Source organism: Camelus ferus, chromosome X (assembly GCF_009834535.1).
Source record: "Camelus ferus isolate YT-003-E chromosome X, BCGSAC_Cfer_1.0, whole genome shotgun sequence".
NCBI lineage: Eukaryota > Metazoa > Chordata > Mammalia > Artiodactyla > Camelidae > Camelus > Camelus ferus.
Window position 1 is genome coordinate 47,366,150 of NC_045732.1, and position 22,601 is coordinate 47,388,750.

Genomic DNA, 22,601 nt, shown 5'->3' on the forward strand with positions numbered 1-22,601 from the left:
CTGGGTCTGTTGCTTTCTTAAAAAAATCAAAGCAATTCCTCACTCCCTCCCCATTTTGTTTGGAGTGGTTTCTAAATGCTTTTCAATTTACAACGGATGAAATAACTGTAATTGTCATGCTGCACATTGCACCTGTGAATAACTGTACTTACTTTTCTAAACCAGATACTCAGGGAAGGGAACTGTCTGCCCTGCTAACATTGATTCTCTAGTTCCTGCCCACCCCCCACCTATTCATCTCCAGGATTTAGCTTCATTTCCTGGTTTTCACCAAGGACAGATCAGTTGCTTCCCTGTTGGGAGATTTTTCTCACTTGTTACACTACATTCAGTCAACAGTTCTCAAGCTCCTTTTGTGGTACAGGCATTACTGTGCTGGGGACTGGGTTGTAAAGATAAGATGTATCATTTAATGTCTTTTGCCTCTTCCAGTTATCTCAGGAAAACATCCTTCCTCTGTTATAAAAATGAACTAATCCTGGCTGGTGATTGTAAATAGTGCTGGTGCCCTATTAAGTGCATGATTTAAGGAAGAGCAAAACCATGTTTTTGGTTTCTTTAAACAGCTTTATTGAGGTATCACTTTATATACCATGAAATTCATCCAATGTAAGTGTACAACAATGATTTTTAGTAAATTTACTGAGTCATGCAACCATCACCAAAATTCAGTTTTAGAACATGTCCATCACTGCAAAGAGATTCCTCAAGCAGTTAATCCTTGTTCTCACCCCCAGCCCTAGGCAACCATTCATCTACTTTGTTTTTTCTGAACATTTCATATAAATAGACTCAATATGTGGAAGGAACTCTCCCTTCGTTTAATGTTCATTCATTTTGAAGCACGTATGGGTACTTCATTTCTTTTTATTGTTGAAAAATATTTCATTGTATGGATATACCATATTGTATATCGTATCTACTCACAGTTGAGGGACATTTGGATTGTTTCTACATTTTGGCAATTACATATAATGCTTCTGTGAACCTTCGTGTAGGTTTTGTGTGGATGTGTTTTCAGTTCTCGTGGGAATATACCTGGGAATGGAATTGTTGGGTCACATGGTAAATTAATGCAAAACCACATTTTGAGTCAAGAATGGCATCTTTAATATTTACAGTATCTGAGGTCCCCTTTCACATTCTATAAGCCTCTACCTACCGATCACTGAACCCACTTTTCTTCAATCAAAAGCATCTAAGAGACATTATAAGATACATTTAAAAACATATTCCATTCTGCCTTTTTGTCTTAAAATATTAGTATAGCAATAGTATTCTACTAACCATTCATTACCAAAGTGAATTTCAGCTGCATGCAGGTTTTGGCAGACCTTTGTCATCTGGCCTAGAAATGAAAGTACTGTTAAAATATTCCATGGGACATCCATGCAATGAAGTATTAAACAGACATAAAAAAAGAACAAGGAGGGGAGGGTAGAACTCAGTGGTAGAGCATATGTCTAGCATGCATGAGGTCCTGAGTTCAATCCCCAGTACCTCCGCTAAAATAAATAAGTAAAATAAACCTAATTACCTCCCCCCAAAACAAACAAAGCCAATAAATGAAATAAAATATTAAAAAAAAAAAACCACGAGGAAGAGCACTGTGAAGTGGTACAGTGTGATTTCCAGGCCATATTATTAAGGAAAGTGAAAAGAATAGATATAGTATACTATCTTTCTGTAATGAAAAAGAAGAAACAAGAATATATACACTAATTTGCTTGTATTTGCAAAAAGAAACACAGGAAGTACAAATATTGAATCATTATGCTGTACACCTGAAACTAATATGCTAATGTCAATTACACCTCAAATAAAAAAAAAAACACAGGAAGAATAAGCCAGAAATTAATGAAAATGGTTACTTAAAAGGAGTGGGTGGCAATGGGGCAGAGGGTATAGGCATGGGAGCAAGACTTCTCTGGGAACAGCTTTTTATATAGTTTTGACTGAACGATATGGAAGTTTACATATTTTAAAAATAAAAATTTTGTAAAATTTTTGTCCCAAAGTTGAATAAAAAAGGAGACAATTCCAGAGGAAAAAATATGATTCAAATAATTTTTAAACACAGTCACCATATATTGTTGAACAGGATACATATTCTAAGGACAGAAAAGTGCAAAGAACTTCTGAACTTAGGTTTATTGTTGGTAGTGGTATTGGTCTTGTACTTCTGAAAAGAGTAAATATATTGGTGTTGGGAATCAAAGTTTTCATTGTAAGAGAAACAAGACACACATACGAAATGGCGAGAGGAAAAAGAGAACCCTCTGGGTTAGATTTTGAAGGTACTGGTATAAACTCATTATTCATTAAATTTTTTTAGCTCTCTCCACTGAAAGGGCCTACAAGCAATGATGCCCCAGTTTCTAAGCACCCTTCCCCACTAAAAGGAACCAGGACTCCTTGGAGAAATGGCTTATTATCAGGTCCCAGACAGGGAATGCATAGAGTAAGCCTGGAACATCTTGTGCCAAAAAGCGAGGAAGTTCTGATACATAAATGGGGTCATGTCAAAAGAACACAGGAGCCAGAGTGAAGTGATTCCCACTGGACAAATTTGGGACAGTTTGAGCATCAAAAAGGATAATGATGGTGTTGGATTATTAACACATGAAAATAAAAATGCAAGAAAGGAGGTAAGAAAAGGGAAAGTTCTTTACTGAGTAAGTGCAGTTAATAAATGTAGAAGGAATTTTTTTCTTTTTCTTTTTTAGAAGGAATTAAAGAATTAGAAAAATCACCCTTTTGCAATTTCCCAATATAACGGATTCAGGCAAGGATCATCAACTGGTGCTAAAACTATTGGATGTAGAGGTGATGGGGAACGGAATATTCCCACAATTTCGAAGTATCACCCCACAGAGTACTTACCAACTACAAAAAGAAAAATGTGCCATTGCCATGGAGAAGTGGACACCACTTTTTCGAAGTGATCAAATTTCGCATCACCAATATTTGGACAACCTGACATTGTGTCTTCTGATGGCGAGTAAGATAATAAACCTGAATCACTTTGAAGAAAAAATTAGACGAATTCAGAATATGGAATATTTTCAAGAAAACTTGCCTGGGTTCTTCAAAAAATGTGTGGTGAAACACAAAGAAAAAAGGTTGGTGGATCCCGGATTCAGTCTAAAGGGAGAAAAGCAAATGCAATGCATAAACTCGGAGTGGATCCCAGACAGAAATGTAAAAGGTCTCAATTAAGCCAATTGAGGAAATTTAAATATGGACCATTTGTTAAAGGATACTGAATTAACGTTAAGTTTTAAACATGTGATAATGGTATTGTGGTTATGTAGGAAAAAATATTTTTCGGGGTGAAGAATCGCAGTATCTGTAATCCACTTGCAAATGGTTCAGGAAAAAAAAATGTTAAAACTGTGAATGTAGGTGAAAGGTCGGCTATTCACTTCACTCGTTTTTTATTTTCACATTTCCCAAAGTAAAACGGGGGGGGTACCCATTTCTGGGGGAAATTTCAGTTCAAAACAACTAACTTGCAAAGGTACCTTTGGCACGGTGCAATTCACGAACAGTTTCTCTTTGGGAAGAAGCAGTACAGGATCAGACAGCACAGACGAAAAAGACGGGTTCTAATCCTTACTCCGTGTACTGCGGCGCGGTGACTTGCTGGTACCGGGACGTAGGTCACGTGACCTAGATGGCGCCTTCCGATTGGACGGAGGGCCGACACTCGTATCCAGTGCGATGAGAAAGGGCGTACACATATAAGTAGACGGGGGCGGGACCGAACATTTTCTTTGACCAACCGCCTTTCACGTCTCCCGCTTCCTGATCGCGTATAATCCAATCAATAGCCGCTAGTAAAGTAGTGACACCAATTCTCCCTTCTCGTAGGACGGGCGGTCTTTCCGGTTCTTTTTTTCCTTCATTCCGCTTCCGGTATGGGCGGGTGGGGTCAAAGAACTATGTAAGTCACTTTTGTGCGACTCATGTTTTTATTTCCGGTCTGTGGGACTAGGCCGCGATTTGCTGCTCCCCGAAGCTGTTGCCGGCACCGACGCCGCCATCATGTCAGACACGGACAGTGATGAAGATTCCGCTGGAGGCGGCCCATTTTCGTTAACCGGTTTCCTTTTCGGCAACATCAATGGGGCCGGGCAGCTGGAGGGGGAAAGCGTCTTGGACGACGTGAGGGAGTGGGCGTGGGGATAAGGCTGGGGGGTGGATCGGCTCAGAATAGGTGAAGTGAGGAGAGTTGAGGGTGTTCAGGAAACGAGACTAGAGGGCGATGTGGCCCTCCCTCAGTGAGAGGGCGCACTTAACGAAAGACAAGAGGATAAGAGAAGCGAGTAGATTGTGCAGTAACATAGAGTGAGGGGGCTCAGTTCTGGGTGAGGGTGGGGAGAAGAGAGGCAAACCATAGGCAAGCCCCAGTAGGTCAGGGGCGGTGATACGAGTGCCTTTGGAGATACTTTTTCCTGACCAGGCCGTAGGAAAAACAGCTTAACCTAGTGAGGTTGCTTTGAAACCGTTACTGTGAGAACCTTGGAGATTCTTGAAACTGGCTGCGTTTGTGACATCGCTGACTAACGGTGGCTCTAGAACAAGAGGACTGGACCTGCAACAAATAGTGTGATTCAGGCCCCAGTTCTTAGAACAGTCAATGTTCAAACCATCCAGGACAGACCCCCTTCTGGTCCCAAAGCACTTCTTACATAGTTTTCCTACTGTTCACTGACATTCATGAAATTGTTTCCTGTGTCCAACCGAAACTCACCTGTTTTCACTTGAATTCATTTTCTCAAGGAGAAAGTACTGACCCATATTCTTCCTCTCCTGCAACACACGCAAAAGATAGAAAAAAAGTTTTTGCCTTGCCTTTTTAAATTAGAATAACCTCAGTTGCTATAGTCTATTCAGGGAACTGCTGCTCCATTCATTTAGTCTTGGTGGTTCCTTGAATAATCTTTTTTACATTACTTTAAAGGGTGATGATGAAGTTGGGCAGGACATGTTAATAAAGATCTGATCAACGTGCTGCTCCTTTTAGCACACTGCCAGGTCATTTTTCATATGAATTTATAGATTTGTCATGTGTCTGGGAGATAAGCCTTGTGGTGTGGGAAACTTAAGTTTAGTTCTTGTCTTTGAGTCTGGTGCTGTCCCTTTTTCAGGAGTGTAAGAAGCACTTGGCAGGCCTGGGGGCTTTGGGTCTGGGCAGCCTGATCACTGAACTCACGGCAAATGAAGAATTGACTGGGACTGATGGTGCCCTGGTAAATGATGAAGGTGAAGTCTGGGTCATGGGGAGTAAAGTGGGGGAGGGGGCTAGCCACTTACTGTACATGTACTTTTCAAGGGGAATTATCTAAGGGAGTGAGAGTTGCTTGCTCTTTGTTGAGATTTACCTCCCCCCCCCCCCCGTTTTATTTATAGGATGGATCAGGAGTACAGAAGATGCTGTGGACTATTCAGACATCAATGAGGTAGCAGAAGATGAAAGCCGAAGATATCAGCAGACAATGGGGAGCTTGCAGCCCCTTTGCCACTCAGGTGATCATTTGGTGCCATCAATAAGAGCACTCCAGTACATTTCCTTGCTGTGTAGTCCAGTTTGTTTCTATACAGGCTTTCTGTCATTCCTGTTCTTCATGTCTTTGCTTCTCTTCCTTGTCAGCTCAGTTCCAAGTAGCTACTATCCTCTTTTGTGTTCTGGAGCAGTGTTACTATACTCAGGCTTTTATTCTTCAGATGGTCAGTCCCACATTCCTGGTGAATGCCAAGTAAGAATAATAATGCTTTCCTCCTCATCATCTGGTGTTTGAATACCTATGAGGTTCACTATTTATTTATTTTAGTAGAGGTACTGGGGATTGAACCCAGGTCGTCATGCGTGCAAAGCACACACTCTACCACTGAGCTATACCCTCCCCCTACCAAAGTACTGTTTTAGATTCTATTTAAACTCTGTCTTTGCCCTTGAGGAATTGGTAGTTCAAGAAGGATTAAGTATACAACGCCATATATAAATGAGCACATGTATTTATTGGCTCAATTTTTGTTAGTCACTCTCTACCTATATGCTGACACAATGCACTTAATGCTTGCTCACAACGTAGGTTTTCCCACTGGTATAAGGTGCTGCATTATAGAATCAGAACGTCAGGGCTAGAAGGTGTCTTCGTGATTATTCTTAACCTCATCATAGGTACAGAAAACTTGAACTTCAGAGAACTTTTAACAAAATGTGAAACTTTATCAAAACTTCTATAGTTAGATAGTGACAGACCTTGACTAATTCAACATTTCAGTTTATTAGACATCGGTTGAGTGCCTGTTACATGCTATAAACTGAAAGTATAATACAAACATAATACAATCCACTTTCTGAGTTTGAGTGTTCAGTTCTGTGAACTGGAACCTAGACTTACGGGTCATAGATCGTTCTTTCCACTGACTTGTATTACCTTTCACTGCTTTGGACTTTTGTATGAAGTTGTTCAGTGTTTATTCATTGTCCATCTCTTAATTACGATTCAGGCTGCTGAGAGATGTATATGAAGCCTTAGTAAATACTTGACTTAGTTTCTTCAGAGCCGGTTAATGGATTTGGGTGCTTATATAAAGAGAATTAACTGCAGCACATACGTAAGAAGTAACCTAGAAAAATAGAAGATACAGGCCTTACTTTCAGGGATACTGTTATCATTCGAAGAAGGTGCGGTAAAAGAATGCAAAACGTAATTATTCATAATAAGACAAACCAGCTACCAGCTCATATATCTGTATATGGTGTTAATATTTAGTTTTGAGGGACTGCCAGACTAGCTAAATCAACTAGCATTGTTAGTTTAAGCACCCTGACTTAGGCTGAGAGGGATGTTGTAATTTTCAGGTTTGGATTTGTTGTCTTGGCTAGGGTTAGTGAGGAAGAGGATGGATGGGGGTTTCCTAGTTGCGTTTTGTGAGCTGACCTCCTGGAAAGGGAGGATGCTGTATTTGATCGTGTCTCAATACTCTGGGATGCTCATTTCCAAGTTCTTTTGTCCTCTGAGGGTGCCTTCATCTACACTCTTAGCTTCCTCTTTCCCTGGCATTGGCCCCTTCACACAGCTTGATTTATAAGAGCGCTTCTTTGGAATAATTAGAAGTGGATGGAGGTCATTAGAAAAGGCTTCTTGGAGGCGAATTTTGAGCAGAATTTTGAAAGATAAGGTTTGATGGAGAGGAAACATGAGGGCATTTTAGTTTAGAAACATAGCTTGGGTAAAGGTTTGGAGATAGAAATAAGCAAGCCATGCAGGGGGCATTGGACAGCAGGTCTTCTTGAAAGGAGTGAAAACATACTGCCAAATAGCAAGAACTGACCATAGAGCAATTTAACAACACCTTTATGTATGCATTACTTGGGGCTTGATGCCATGAAGAATCGTAAACCAATGCAGATTGTTGAGTAAGAGGCAGGGTGATATAATGAAAAGAAAATGGACTCTGGAGTCAGGGTGTCATAGGTTCAAATCCCAACTCCATATTTAGTTTAACCCTGGGAAAGTTGCTTAGTCTTCGAGGCTTGAATTTCTCATTTATAATAATCTCTCAGTTTTCTTATCAGAAATAAATGTACCAATACCTACCTCATTAATAGGATTTTAGTAGGAATTTAAGTTCATTATCCCATGGTATGAAAGCACCTACATAGAACAGTGTCTTGGTAGCTGCTCTGTAAATGTTAGTTGCCTTTCTTTCCTAAATGAAAATGAAAAGTGATACTTGTTGCTTTGGGGTTTTGATTAGAAAATGGGTAAAGGGGGAGACTTAACTTGGAGACTGTTCTTGTGGTCTAGATGTCAAGTTATCAAAGTATGGAATAGGATGACAGTTACGGGAAATGATAGGCAGGGTCAGACTTGAGAATTGCTGATAAAACATCGGTAGAATTTGGTGAGTGAGGAACTGTGTTAGAAAGAGTACAGTCTTTGTTGTTAAAATGGGCTTGCATTCTGACTTTGGCACTTAAAACTGTATGGCCCTAGGTGGGGAGGATGTAGCTCAGTGATAGAGTGTGTGCTTAGCATGCATGAGGTCCTGGGTTCAATCCCCAGTACTTCCATTAAAACAAATTAAATAAACCTAATTACCTTCCCCACCAAAAAAACAAAAACAAAAACAAAACCTGTATGGCCCTGAGTAAGTCACTTCACTTTTGTATCAGAATAATTCCTACTTTGCAGCATTATTGGGAGGATTATAGATAAAATAGCTAAAAATACCTGGCACATAATGGGAGGTCAATAAATGGAAGTTGCTGTAATGACTACTATTAGTGACTGATTGGAAAAGGTGTGTTAGGGGTAAGGGATTGATGATGGAGACGAGTCATAAGCTCATAAGCTGTGAAAATGAGGATGGAGGTGGTATTGATAGTAACAAAAGGAAATTTAAAACAGGTGAAGGGTCTTTAAGTGTGATATGAAATGCAGTTGTTGAATATCTGAATGGAAAGATTCTTTAGGCAGCAGAACGTGCAGTGCAGTTGTAGAGGTGCTAAGTCAGGGCAAGACTGCAGATTGGAGTGTAGTCTGGGTAAGGGTGATTCTTGAGAAAGGGAATGGAGAGTGTAGAGGAATAAAAGCAGAGTGTTCAGGACGAAGTACTGAGTGATGCCAGTGGTTAAAGGGTAGTGAAAGGAATAACAGACTGCAGAAGGTAGACAGAAACGATGTGTAAAGTACTTGGGAGGTGAGAAGAGAGAAAGTCTAGTCTTGAAACTGACAGAAAAGGAGCATGTTAAATTCAATTATGAGATTAAGCAGGGTGAAAATAAATAAACAGGATTTGATCAGGAGCAAAGGTTTTAAACAGTTCTTTGGAGCTCCCTAAATTCCTGCATGACATATACATATGTTACAGCATTTGGTGATAACGATGTCATCTTCTGAAGGCAGAAGCTGCCTCTCCTGTGTGTTCTTAAGGGGATCTGCATAGTTCTTCGTGTGGTGCTTTAAGTTCTTGAGTGACAAGGGAACTCAAGGCTGTCATGTGACGTTCTAGATATTGAGATCACTTTCTTGGTTTTATTAGATTATGATGAGGATGACTATGATGCTGACTGTGAAGACATTGATTGCAAGTTGATGCCTCCTCCACCTCCACCTCCAGGACCAATGAAGAAGGATAAGGACCAGGATGCTATGACTGGTGGTAAGTAGTGACTGTCTACTTTTGTCTAAGGAGCAAGTTCCATGCACATAGGGGGCTGTTAAAATTAAGCTGCTGGGAAAGGATACAGCTTCTAGAAGTGATTCATACAATTTTCAAATTTCAGTATGAAAGGGAAATTTTACTTGTAAAATGTTTAGCAGCAGTATTTTAACCTGCGCTGAAGAAAAAGTAGTTTAGATCAATGTAGTTAAATATAGATTTCTGGCTCTCACCCCTGGAGAATCTGATTCAGAAGATCTAGGGTAGAGCCCAGGAATTTCAGAGAATTCCCCCAAATAATTTCTGATACAACTGATCTGCATACTGGTATTTGGAAACTACCTGTTTAGATGACTCTTTAAAAAAGAAATGATTAAATGGGAAGGCACCCTCGAGTATATATAAGTCATTTAGAGCCAACTGTCAGATTCAGAGATTTCAGAGGAAGGGTCCTTAATGATCATCTCACTTATTCCTTTGTCTGCAGCAGTAGTAAGTAACCTGGTCCGAGGCTAGAAAATTGAGGAAGAGCAGTGTCTTTGATCTCCTGTATTTTGAGGCTTATGTCAACTTCAGTGCCTCCTATTAGAGTTTTGACTCATTTCCTTTTCAGTCTGCAGATTAAACAGCATTTGATAACTTTATGGCATAAATCTTATTTTAGGCTAAATAACTTGATTTGTTACCCTGTGGGCTTAAAAAAAATTCTCCAGTTTATGGGTCCCTGAATCAGACATGGTAAGGCCTGACTGGTATAAAAGTGTTATGTAATTTTTCTATTGGTCACGTTACTTTAACCTGAAATACTTACAGAAAGTAGTAAATTTAGTAATAGTGTTTGTTTTCTCTCATCACAACCCCAGGGTACCAGGTACAAGGTGAGTTTGGGGATGGTGGGAGATAATGAGTTGGAACGAGTTTTCTGGGTTGCATACTAGAAATCTGGGTGCTTGGAACTGTATCCCCTGCCACTGAGCCTAGAGTGGGTGTTGGCTGAATTTGAGGAAATATGCTCACAGTTACATGCCAAAGGGGTTTCTCTTCCTTGTTGCAGTGTCTGAGGATGGAGAAGGCATCATCTTGCCCTCCATCATTGCCCCTTCCTCTTTGGCCTCAGAGAAAGTGGACTTCAGTAGTTCCTCTGACTCAGAATCTGAGATGGGACCTCAGGAAGCAACACAGGCAGAATCTGAGGATGGAAAGCTGACCCTACCACTGGCTGGGATTATGCAGCATGATGCCACCAAGCTGTTGCCGAGTGTCACGGAACTTTTCCCAGAATTTCGTCCCGGGAAGGTACTTTCTTTCTATGGAGAATGCCTACGTTGCAAACCACTGCCGTCTTCTAAACACTGAGTTGTGTTGTTAAGATGTTGAATATAGAATGGATAAAATCTAAAGGTTTCCTTATTCAGTGACATTGTATTGGGTCTTTTTTTTAAGTTTTATGCATTGAGAGTACATGTGATTTATATAGTTCTCATTAGAAATTGTTCTTGCTATCTTAAAAGAACTAGTCCAAATTATTAAGGAACGGTTGACCTTCTTGGTAGATGTTATAAATCTGTGTTCAGCACCTTTTGGTCCCTCTCTCACAGTTGAATAGACTCCTCAAGGGAGTTTCCAGACCCAGACACTGCTGTCTTCCTGTCTGATGTTGAGTCTCTGACTTACTTAGAAACTCAGTGTCAGATAGGAAGACATGTTCCGTGTTCTAGGTGCTACGCTTCCTACGTCTTTTTGGACCGGGGAAGAACGTCCCATCTGTTTGGCGGAGCGCTCGGAGAAAGAGGAAGAAGAAGCACCGTGAGCTGATACAGGAAGAGCAGACCCAGGAGATGGAGTGCTCAGTAGAGTCAGAAGTCAGCCAGAAGTCTCTGTGGAACTACGACTATGCTCCGCCACCGCCTCCAGAACAGTGTCTCTCTGATGATGAAGTAGGCAAAATAGAGACCTGGAATTAAGACCTACGAGGGGAACAAATGTGTTCTCCCTAGCTTATGTCTAAATTGAAAAGAATACCTTAGCAGGCAGCATCCTGTGCTGCTTATGGTTGAGTAATCATGATTTTAGTCCCAGTGGCTGTCCCTTCCCTATGGTATTGGAAAAGTATTGGAGGCAGGCAGATGGTGAATAGGAAAGTTGAGTGCTAGGTAGGGTGTGCCATGATATACCTCCATTGTTGATGTTCTAACTGTAGTCCTGTTCAAGAATCATCCTCGTGGCTGCTCTAAGTTCCCCTGCTGCTGGTTAACTCCCTATAGCCTTAGAGCATCTGGAATCAGGATATCCTCCTCCCCTTCTACTTCATTCTGTTACAGATCACAATGATGGCTCCCGTGGAGTCCAAGTTTTCCCAGTCAACTGGAGATATAGATAAAGTGACAGACACCAAACCAAGAGTGGCTGAATGGCGTTATGGGCCTGCCCAACTGTGGTATGATATGCTGGGTGTCCCTGAAGATGGCAGTGGGTTTGACTATGGCTTCAAACTGAGAAAGATGGATCATGAACCTGTGATAAAGTGTAGGATGGTGGAGGTAAGCAACCCTGGCATGTAATAAACACATCAGTGAGCCCAGGGCCCTATCCATTTTATTTAGCTGTAATTCTCAATTGGAGAGAGATTGGGTAGGTTGTCTTTCGTGGGAGGTTCTGGTGTGTCTAAACCTTTTGCCTGGTATGGTCTGTCACCCTGGCAACTGAGCCTCGTTGCAAGGATTCTGTTTGTGAAATGAGTGCTGCGCCAGACTAGGAGTGGGAGGAAGCAGATATTCCTTCATTATCAGGTTCTTCTCTCAAGTCAGGGACCACATTTGATGCATCTGATGTGAAATTCGGAGTGGGAACTTTGACGAGCGACCATTCAGGGATTTGTTGTACCTCCCCTACTTCTATAGGACTGCAGGAAACTTGAGGAAAGCAATGGCACTGATCTTCTGGCTGATGAAAACTTCCTGATGGTGACACAGCTGCACTGGGAGGATGATATCATCTGGGATGGGGAGGATGTCAAACACAAAGGAACAAAACCTCAGCGTGCAAGCCTGGCGGGCTGGCTTCCTTCCAGCATGACTAGGAATGCCATGGCTTACAATGTTCAGCAAGGTATGCATCTCTGCCCGCTGTGTCCAGCACACTGTCCTTCATCTCAGTCATCTTAAGTGGACTGAGCTGCAATTTTTGCTGCTGCTGAGGGACAGTGAGGTGTTTTGGATCTGAGCCCCGATTCTAGTCCATAATGATTTTTTTACACTGTTAATGAGCTAGAACGGACTCTGATTTCTCATTATGTGAAAACTACTTTGAAGTTAAACATCTTTCTGAACAATGCTTTTATCTTTATAGTCTACTTTTGTTTCCAAAGGCCCTTTGTCACTATCATTCTGAATTTGCTTTTTCCCTCCTTAAATACACATGCACACACACGAAAGATCTGATATGCTTAATGTAGAAAACTTTAAAAATATAGTGTCAAAAATCACTGGTAATCCTACTGTGTAGGATTATTATTATTATTATTATTAACTTTGTGGTATATTTTGCTTTGAGTTTTCTTATCTTTTGTGTGTCTGTAGTTGAGCTCATTCCTATTGATACAGTTTTATATGTTGTGCTTTTCACTTAACATAATATTCTGTCATTTAAAGTTCTTCATAAAAAACATTTAATGGCATGAGAAACTCATTTTAAATGGGGAAAAAACAGATACGAGGTGGCATATTTCATTACCCTGATTGGGTAAATGAAGGAAAAAAAGCACGCTGTATAAACAGAAAGCTTACTATAAAAAGGAACTATACTTTTATGGGGTTCACAGTGGTTCTTTCTGGCTTGTAAGGTCACAAGCAGCTTCAGTTTTCTTCTTTTTATACCTTTTCTGTATTTTCCAAATTTTCTTGAATTACTCTGGATTACTTTTATAATTCAGAGGTCAAGACAACCAAATATCCAAGAGATTTTGTTTCTTCTTCCTTCCATTCTATTTAAGCACTTTATTGGTTACATAGTAGTCTTATATGAATGTTTTCATAATTTACCAGTAATTATTGTATTTTTAATATATTTTACTACTAGAGTTTATTGTTAGCATATTTTATATCATTTAGTGTCATAATTTATTTAATCAGTCCCTTATTAAACATTTGGCCATTGAAATTTTGACTTTTTTAAAACACTGCAATGAATATTTTGTCTGTAACATCTTTTAAAAGTGAGAAATACACTGTATCCACTGTGTTCCTAAGTAGCAACGTAAGTAACTACTAATATTTACTCCTTTTCCCTTTGCTAGATTGAAGGGGGCATAAATGTTTTGTTACTGTTTCCTCACGTTTTGACTAGGTTTTGTAGCAACCCTGGATGATGACAAGCCTTGGTACTCCATTTTTCCCATTGACAATGAGGAGCTGGTATACGGACGCTGGGAGGACAATATCATTTGGGATGCTCAGGCCATGCCGCGGCTCTTGGAGCCTCCTGTTTTGACACTTGATCCCAATGATGAGAACCTCATTTTGGGTATGGTACTGGCGAGACCGGTGTTCCTTCTCTGTAATTGACAGCTTACTGCTAATGTCAGGGGGCAGAAGGAAATCAGAAAGGCTGGGAAGTTCAAGAGTAGGTGCTTCTAGATAGCAGTTTGAGACACAAAGTCTCTAGTAGTTGTGTATTGTTTAGGGAAAACTCAAATGTGGGAATGTACCTTAGAGGTGTCTGGAGTGTAGTGTGTTTGGTTGGAGTTAATCATGGGCTAGAAGTGGTCTGGGGAGGGATGAGAAATCTGGTTAGGAACTGCAAAGGTATCCGTAGAAAAGGTGGTTCTTCAGGGATAACAACTCCAGGGTGACTTTTGTTTCATCCTCAGAAATTCCTGATGAGAAAGAAGAGGCTACTTCTAACTCCCCCTCCAAAGAGAGTAAGAAGGAATCATCCCTGAAGAAGAGTCGAATTCTCTTAGGGAAAACAGGAGTCATCAAGGAGGAGCCACAGCAGGTCTGTGAGGGGAAAAGGGACTTGGTGTTTGGAAAAACAAAGAAAGGTAATGGAGAAGGGTAGTCTAACTAAGGTTTATTTGATTACCTATCATTAGAACATGTCTCAGCCAGAAGTGAAAGACCCATGGAATCTCTCCAATGATGAATATTACTACCCTAAGCAACAAGGTCTTCGAGGCACCTTTGGAGGAAATATTATCCAGGTAAAACTTGCATTTTTTTCTGTGCTGGATGAGAACCACTGATTTGTTCTGGTGGAGGATATGGGTAAATCTTGCCTAGGCTGGAGTTTAATATGACCCCTTGTATTTCTGTCTTAGCACTCAATTCCTGCTGTGGAATTACGGCAGCCCTTCTTTCCCACCCACATGGGGCCCATCAAACTCCGGCAGTTCCATCGCCCACCTCTAAAGAAGTACTCTTTTGGGGCACTGTCTCAGCCAGGTCCCCACTCAGTCCAGCCCTTGCTAAAGCACATCAAGAAGAAGGCTAAGGTATGATTTGAATGTTGGTGAGGGGGAAAAAAAACCGACAGCTGTAAAGACATTGGAGTACAAATGGAGAGAAGTGGACTGGATACTAGATAATGTTAGGGAATTATTTATTTTCTTAGATGTGATAGAATGTTACTGTGGTTATTTAGGAAAATGTCCTTATTCTTAGGAGATGCACGTGAAAATACGGTGAAGTGTTATGGTAACTGCAACTTTCAAAAATGGTTTTCAGCCAAATCTGTCGAGAGATAGTTATACATAAAACAAATATGGCAAAATATAAACAATTATAGCTAGGTGGTGGGATAATAAGTGTTCGTGGTTTTGTCTTTACTATATGTTTGAAAAATTTTGCAATGAAATTGAAAAAAAAAGACAAGTAAAAGTTTTTGATGTCTGAGTGAACAACATCTATTGTGTATAATTACTGTTCTGTCAGTAGCTGCACTGTATTCTCTTTGTCCTCGGCAGATGAGAGAACAAGAGAGGCAAGCTTCAGGTGGTGGAGAGATGTTTTTTATGCGTACACCTCAGGACCTCACAGGCAAAGATGGAGATCTTATTCTTGCAGAATATAGTGAGGAAAATGGACCATTAATGATGCAGGTTGGCATGGCAACCAAGATAAAAAACTATTATAAGCGGGTGAGTCTCTGCTCAGAAAATCTTTGTTTTTAATTATAACTATAGTTAAATGTCCAGTGATCATCTGTGAACATGTATTTCATCTTTTTTATACTGTATATTTATTGGGAGAAAGGAATAGTATCTTTGTTGCAGTTAGTAGTATAAGTAGAATGCTATGTTCATGGGATATTTTGTGTGGACTTAGTGATTATATTCTGTGATAGTAACTGGGTCTGTTGCATTCCTTACAGAAACCAGGAAAGGATCCTGGAGCCCCAGATTGTAAATATGGAGAGACTGTTTACTGCCATACATCTCCTTTCCTTGGCTCTCTCCATCCTGGCCAATTACTGCAGGTGAGGAATTCTTTCCTGATGTAACTGTTTCCTAAGGAAATTGATAGATGAGGAGCTAGCCAGCCCAGAAAGGACTGATTCTAGTCGATTGAGATGTTATTTGTACATCAACAGTGGGAAAGAGAAGTATGATTTTAATCCAAAACTTTCTTTGCATCTTTTATTAAAACTGCCTCCTAATTATGTTATTCAATAAGCTGAATTTGAAATTGTTTTTGAAAATACACAGTGGTAAGAAGTCCAGAAACATCTGGGTGGCATAGGAAAGTCAACCTGGAATTAATAATTTATGAGAATTAAAAATTTATGAATGTTTACTTCGTATGTGTAAAATTGGTGTGTTTTGATTATATTAGTTGTGGTCATTTTGAGTATTGAACCACACCTGAACTGGGCCATTTACCGTCCCCAGCCATAGTGAAATGTTTTTTCCCCCTCTTTGTTCTGATGGGTGTAGAGATGCCCTCTGGTAACCTAGCTTTTACATATTTTGTCATGGGAAAGTAGAGAGATTTACAAGTGACATGAAGAAATCCCTAGCACTCTCCTGCCTTGTTTCCCCACTACTGCCATTTCTCTTGGCAATCTTAACCATTTTACCTGCTTTTGTACCTTGTTTATTCCGTTATTTCTATTGCTTATTCTCCTAAAGCATTCACAAAGCACTTTTTTTTCTTTATCTTTTGCATCTCTAGTCCATTTCCCACCAGGTTTTGAGTATCGCCTTTATACTGTTCCTGGCATCCCTTTCTCTGCAACTTTCTGTTGAGATTTTCTGCCAATCTATCCCCTTCTTTCATGGCTACATCTGTAGTCTGTCTGTTAGTGACCCTTTTTCATCTTCCCCTGTAACTCTTTTTCACATTTAGAATTTTCTTTCCCCACCTATGTACTGAAGATCTTCCCTCTTTCTGTCTACTTTTCTGATTTTTTGAGAGGTCTTTCCTTAGAATCACAGGTTCTTGTGACAGTTGATCTCCACCTGGCTACTACTTAACATGTTGATTGCCCACTGTGGATCAGGTCTGTTTCCTGCAGGGCCCAGATTCACACTTCACAGCAGTGTGACACACTAGCAATATACGTGCTTATAATTAATCTGCTTGTATTTCCAGTATAATTGGAACTGTTTTAAAAAAACAATTTCTTTTCTTGATTTCAATTTTCAACCTCTTTACAGTTTATTTCTTCTTAAGATGTCATTATTCTGCACGGATTAAATTCGGAATAAATTCTACATAATTGGATGAAGGAAAGGGTCACCCATATCTGGGTGACAGGGGCCCTGAGGAAACTGTCACCCAGATTTGGGTGATGTGGCGATCAACATGTTAAATGAGCTCAAATGTTTTTGTCCTGCATGTTTAGTCTGTCTTCTTTAGCACACTTTCTAATTCATTGTTTTTTTAAAATTAATTTACTTAACAAATGCTTTGATCTCATATATTATGTCCAGGGCTATGCTGGGGTCTAGGGTAATAATATGTAGTACTTGTTAGTCTATAAAGTGATTTTCACATGTAACCTTAATAGCAATCCTGTGAGGTATAGGCATTTTAAGTATCTCACTTTATAGATAAGGAGAATTAAGCTCATAAATATTAAATAATTTGTGTGATACCATACAGTGAGTAGCAGAGTCAATATCAAGAGAATCCAAATCCAGTAGATTCCCCGCTACCGACTCTTAAAGGTAGCCAGTGGATAAAAAATTATCTAATCCCATTTGATGTTCTGTATTACAATTTGTTTATATTACTCGATAGACCTTAGATGGCATAATGGGGATAGAGAACAAACTAGCTTGGTTTCCCTTATTCCTTCCTTAGACTACATTTCTAGGGCTTCTCTGTATATAACTTCGGTGTTTTTATTTTTGTTAGGCATTTGAGAACAACCTTTTTCGTGCCCCAATTTATCTTCATAAGATGCCAGAAACTGACTTCCTTATCATTCGCACCAGACAAGGTTACTATATTCGAGAATTAGTGGATATTTTTGTGGTTGGCCAGCAGTGCCCCTTGTTTGAAGTTCCTGGGCCCAACTCCAAAAGGGCCAATACACATATCCGAGACTTTCTCCAGGTAAGAAGGAGAGGATAGGGAGGGCATCTGGATGTACATAAAAGGATATGTGGATTTCGGGGCACATCAGGAAAGATCAAAACACATAGGGACTTAGCAGGGGAAGGGGCCCTGGTAAGGGCTTTTATCCTAATTTTGCCAAATAAAAATTTGGTTTGTTGGGCAGGTTTTTATTTACCGCCTGTTCTGGAAGAGTAAAGATCGGCCTCGGCGGATCCGAATGGAAGATATAAAAAAAGCCTTTCCTTCCCACTCAGAGAGCAGCATCCGGAAGAGGCTAAAGCTCTGCGCTGACTTCAAACGCACAGGTCATCAATTGTGACTGATTATTTGTCCTCTCTGCCTCTTTCCAGGAAAGAATTAGGGCTTCCAGTTAAAGGATAAGCATACAACTGATAGAAAAAAAATTGTAGTCATCGAAAGGAGGTAAAAATCTTCTAATTACAGAGGCTCTGATTGCTATTTAACGTTGCCTGTCAGGAAATTCAGTATGACTGTTGGATGTCTTATATGAGATGTAAGAAATCCAGCAGCAGGGATTTTCTTGACTGGACAGTCAGCCTAACTGTGGCTAGCTAGGCCTGGTACCGTCTAGAACATTGCCTGCTTTAATCTTGGTTTGCTATCCCTGATGCTGTCAGTGAAAGGGCTTTGGCATTCAGAACGGTCTCATTCTCTCTATCTTTTCTAGGCATGGACTCAAACTGGTGGGTGCTGAAGTCTGATTTTCGTTTACCAACTGAAGAGGAGATCAGAGCTATGGTGTCTCCAGAGCAGTGCTGTGCTTATTATAGCATGATAGCTGCAGAGCAGCGACTGAAGGTGAACACCTTCCTCTTAGGCACTGCCTGTGCCTGTGGGTCTTTTCAGGGAGACGAGGGTGAAGACTATTCTCACTGGCATAGAAATGATGGTTACTAGATCATTACCAATTATTTAACAATTCAAACGGCGTGAGGTACTCTGTATATCAGTTCTAGGGTAAGCCACAGTGTCGCTCAATACCAGTGGGAAGGGTTAATGAGGGACTTAGGGTGTATTATCTTGCTTTGAAAATGGTGGCTCATTCATTCAGATGATGAGTTTAATTTCTGTTCTTTACAAGACGTGTGTAAGCAGGGAAAGTACTTCTCAGTTGTTTTCCACACCCTTCCAGGTAGAGAGCTGGGCGTGTTGTTTAGAGAAGCACTATATCCTTATCAGGCCAAAATAGGAAAGATCTAGCTGGGATGGGATAGCACAACTCTGTACCACTGAGTTAATGAGCATCTCTAGTCGGCTTCTTTATGGGCTTTAACGCCACATATATCAGCCTAAGGATGCAGAATGGTGATAGATACACCTAAGACTTTACAAAATCCGTTCTCTGTGCAGAATGTGCTTTGATGTTCTGTACTTGGTATTCAGTGAAACTTGTGCTTTCCAATTTATTGATTGATTTATATGTGGATTTGTCCCCTTCCAGGATGCTGGCTATGGTGAGAAGTCCTTTTTTGCTCCAGAAGAGGAAAATGAGGAAGACTTCCAGATGAAGATTGATGATGAGGTAAGGCTTTATGGTAATGGTTATTAGTACATCCCATTTATCCTTTTTTTGAAAAAAAAAAAAAAAAAACAGCTCTATTGAGATGGTTGACGTAAAACAAATGGCACATCGTTAAAAGTGTACTATTTGGTATGTTTTGATGTCTGTTTATACCTGTGAAATTATTGTGACAAGATAGTGTACCTGTCACCCCGACAAGTTTCTTTGTGCCCCTTTGAAATCCCTTTTTCCTGTCTCCTCCCTTCTGTCTACCCTCCCTCTCCCCTGACAACCACTGATCTGCTTTCTGTCACTATAGATTAGTTTGCAGTTTTTAGAATTTTAGATACATAGTATCATATAATTACATATACTGTTTCTTTTTTCTAAAATTGTGGTAAAATACACATAACATAAAATTTACCATCTTAATCTTTAAGTTTATATAGTCAGTAGTGTTAAGTACCTTCACATTGTTGCACAACCAATCCCTAGAACTCTTTGTCTTGCAAAACTGAAACTCTATTACCCATTAAGCAGTAATTCCCCATTTCTCCCTCCCCCAACCTCTGGCAACCATCATTATACTTTCTGTCCCGATGAATTTTACTGCCCTAGGTACTTCACCTAAGTGGAATCATGCAGTGTTGTTTTTATGTGACTAATTTATTTCATCTGGCATGATATTCTCAAGGTTCATTCATGTTGTAGCTTGTGTCAGAATTGCCTTCCTTTTTAGGACTGAGTAATATTCTGGGGTATATACGTATACATAGCACAGAATATTATTTTGGTTATCCATTTATTCGTTGATGGGCATTGACATTGTTTCTACCTCTTGGCTATTGTGAATAGTGCTGGCTATGAACATGAGTGTGCAAATATCTCTTCAAGACCCTTCCTTCAATTCTTTGGCATATATACCCTGAAGTGGGATTACTGGATCATATGGTAGTTCTATTTAGCCTCCATACTGTTTTCCAAAGCAGGTGCACTGTTTTACATTTTTATTAATGGTGTATATGAGTTCCAATTTCCCCACACTTTTTTTTCAAATTAAGAAGTTGAATTTTTTTTTTATTTAACTGTTTCTTATTTTCCTGTGAGGCTGTTGCTTCACTGTATAAAAATAGTACCAGCAAACACAGTATATTGCAAAATTAAGATAGTATTGTTCTTCATCTGACACTGTACAACTAACCAGAACTTTACTCTACTGCCAGTTATTTCCAATGGGAAGATCATTAAGTATTTTGACCCAAATCCAGGGATGGATGTAACCAAGTTAAAATATTACCTAAGGCTTAAGATAACGTTATGCTTGAATTGCATACTTTATCTTTTTACATTTTTTATTGAGTTATAGTCATATTACAATGTGAATTGCATGCTTTTTATAACTAGTTTTACCACAGATAATTTCGAGAATTCTGAATATTATAACTGGAGCCTAGCCTAAAAATCATCAGTGAAAAAGATGCATAATGTTTATCTGAAGTGATTAGGAAGTTAAGGGGTATTTTCTTCTACTAACATTGTTGCAAGTAGTTTCTTTTGCTGAAAGCAGCTTCAGGCTGACTGCAGTAAACAACATCTCCCAAAGCTCCCTGTGCAAAGTTGCTGATTCCCACTGTTCCAACACTGGTTTCTGTTGTCATCCATTCATGTTTGTCTGTGAATTTATGCACAGAGAGCAGAGCAGGACTGGTGGGCAGTGTCTGGGCCCACATGCTCCACACTGGTCGCAGCCCAGTTTCCCCACACTTTTGCCAGCTTTGTTATTTATTATTTTTTGATAGTAGCCATCTTAATGGGTATGAGGTGGTATCTCAGTATGGTTTTGATTTGCATTTCCTTGATGATTAGTATCTTTTCATGTGCAAGTTGGCCATTTGTATGTCATTTTTTGAGAAATGTCTATTCAAGCCCTTTGCCTGTTTTTGAATTGGATTGTTTGTTTTTTTTGTGGTTGAGTTATAGGAGTTCTTTTTATATTCTGGATGTTAACAGCTTTTCAGATATACTGTGAAAATACTTTCTCCCATTCCGTTGGTTGCCATTTGCTCTTTTGTGTCCTTTGATGCAGAGTTTTATGTTTTGATGTAGTCCAGTTTATCTAATTTTACTTCCATCACCTGTGCTTTTCATTCCATATCCAAGAAATCATTGCCAGATCCACTGTTGTGAAGCTTCCCCTCTGTTTTTTCTTCTAAGAGTTTTATATTTTTAGTTCTTATGTTTCAGTCTTTGATCCATTTTGAATTAATTTTTGTGTATGGTATAAAGTAAAGGTCCAGCTTCATTATTCTGTGTGTGGATATTCTTTTTTTCCCAGCACCATTTGTTGAAAGTATGTGTTCTCTCATCTGTGTTCTTCACTCTGTAATTGTGTTGGGATTCATCCAGGTGGTTGTGCATATTGATAGCTTGTTCTTTTTATTGCTGCATAATAATTCCATAGTATGGATGTACCACAGTTTGTTTTATCACCTATTAAAGGACATTTTGGTTGTTCCCAGTTATTGGCTTATTATGAATAAAGCTACTGTGAAAATCCATGTATAAATCTTTGTATGGACATACATTTCCTTTTTTTCTTGAGTAAACACCTAGAAGTGGAAGTGCTGGGTTGTATGGGAACTCTTTATTTTTGGAGTAACTGCCAGACTTTTCCACAGTGGCTGCATCATTTACATTCCTACCAGCAGTGTATGAGGGTTCCTGTTTTCCACATCCTTGTCAGCACTTGTTATTTTCCAATTATTATTATTATTATTATTATTATGGCCCGCCTATAGTGAGTGTGAAGTGGTCTGTTACTGTGGTTTTATTTTGCATTTCCCTGTTAAAGGTGTGGAGCATCTTCTTATGTGCTTATTTATCATCCAGTTATCTTCTTTGGTTGAGGGTCTGTTTATTTCTTTTGCCCATTTTTATTTTTAAATAGTTGCTTATTTTCTTACTGAATTTTGAGAGTTCTTTATGTATTCTAGGTCTGAGTCCTTTATCAGGTATGTGATTTACAAAGATTTTCTCCCAATCTGTGACTTGTCTTTTGTCTTAACAGCATCTTATGAAGAGCAGCAAATCCAACTTATAAAAATCTTCTCTGTTGCTTATAGTTTTGGTGTTATATCTAAGAAATTTTTATCTGCCTCAGGGTCACAAAGGTTTTTCTCATATGTTTTCTTCTAAAGGTATTATTGTTATAGAGCTTATGTTTAGATCTGTTTTGAGTTAATTTTTATTTAGGGTACAAGGTGTAGATTAAGGTTCATTTTTTGGCATGTGAATGTCCAGTTATTCTAGCACCATTTATCAAAAAGTTAAATAATCTG

At 39.5% G+C, this 22,601-nt stretch overlaps 1 protein-coding gene across 5 annotated transcripts in view; it reads left to right on the forward strand.

Annotated features, from left to right (window-relative positions):
• Nucleotides 1-3,978: 3,978 nt before the first annotated feature.
• The window catches only part of TAF1 (TATA-box binding protein associated factor 1), a 64,425-nt gene continuing 45,802 nt past the window's right edge, over nucleotides 3,979-22,601 (forward strand). For 2 of the 5 annotated variants that reach the window (XM_014563564.2, XM_032476007.1), the window contains exons 1-18: nucleotides 3,979-4,167; nucleotides 5,154-5,268; nucleotides 5,416-5,532; nucleotides 9,061-9,180; nucleotides 10,235-10,476; nucleotides 10,899-11,117; nucleotides 11,502-11,720; nucleotides 12,081-12,288; nucleotides 13,525-13,701; nucleotides 14,048-14,175; nucleotides 14,273-14,380; nucleotides 14,498-14,671; nucleotides 15,143-15,316; nucleotides 15,550-15,654; nucleotides 17,538-17,738; nucleotides 17,905-18,046; nucleotides 18,430-18,560; nucleotides 19,204-19,284. In XM_014563564.2, coding sequence (XP_014419050.1) covers nucleotides 4,048-4,167; nucleotides 5,154-5,268; nucleotides 5,416-5,532; nucleotides 9,061-9,180; nucleotides 10,235-10,476; nucleotides 10,899-11,117; nucleotides 11,502-11,720; nucleotides 12,081-12,288; nucleotides 13,525-13,701; nucleotides 14,048-14,175; nucleotides 14,273-14,380; nucleotides 14,498-14,671; nucleotides 15,143-15,316; nucleotides 15,550-15,654; nucleotides 17,538-17,738; nucleotides 17,905-18,046; nucleotides 18,430-18,560; nucleotides 19,204-19,284 — 2,781 coding nt within the window. In that variant the 5' untranslated portion in view covers nucleotides 3,979-4,047. The remainder of the gene's footprint in view (nucleotides 4,168-5,153; nucleotides 5,269-5,415; nucleotides 5,533-9,060; nucleotides 9,181-10,234; nucleotides 10,477-10,898; nucleotides 11,118-11,501; nucleotides 11,721-12,080; nucleotides 12,289-13,524; nucleotides 13,702-14,047; nucleotides 14,176-14,272; nucleotides 14,381-14,497; nucleotides 14,672-15,142; nucleotides 15,317-15,549; nucleotides 15,655-17,537; nucleotides 17,739-17,904; nucleotides 18,047-18,429; nucleotides 18,561-19,203; nucleotides 19,285-22,601) is intronic. The other 3 variants (XM_014563563.2, XM_006189794.3, XM_014563562.2) reach the window with 2 other exon arrangements.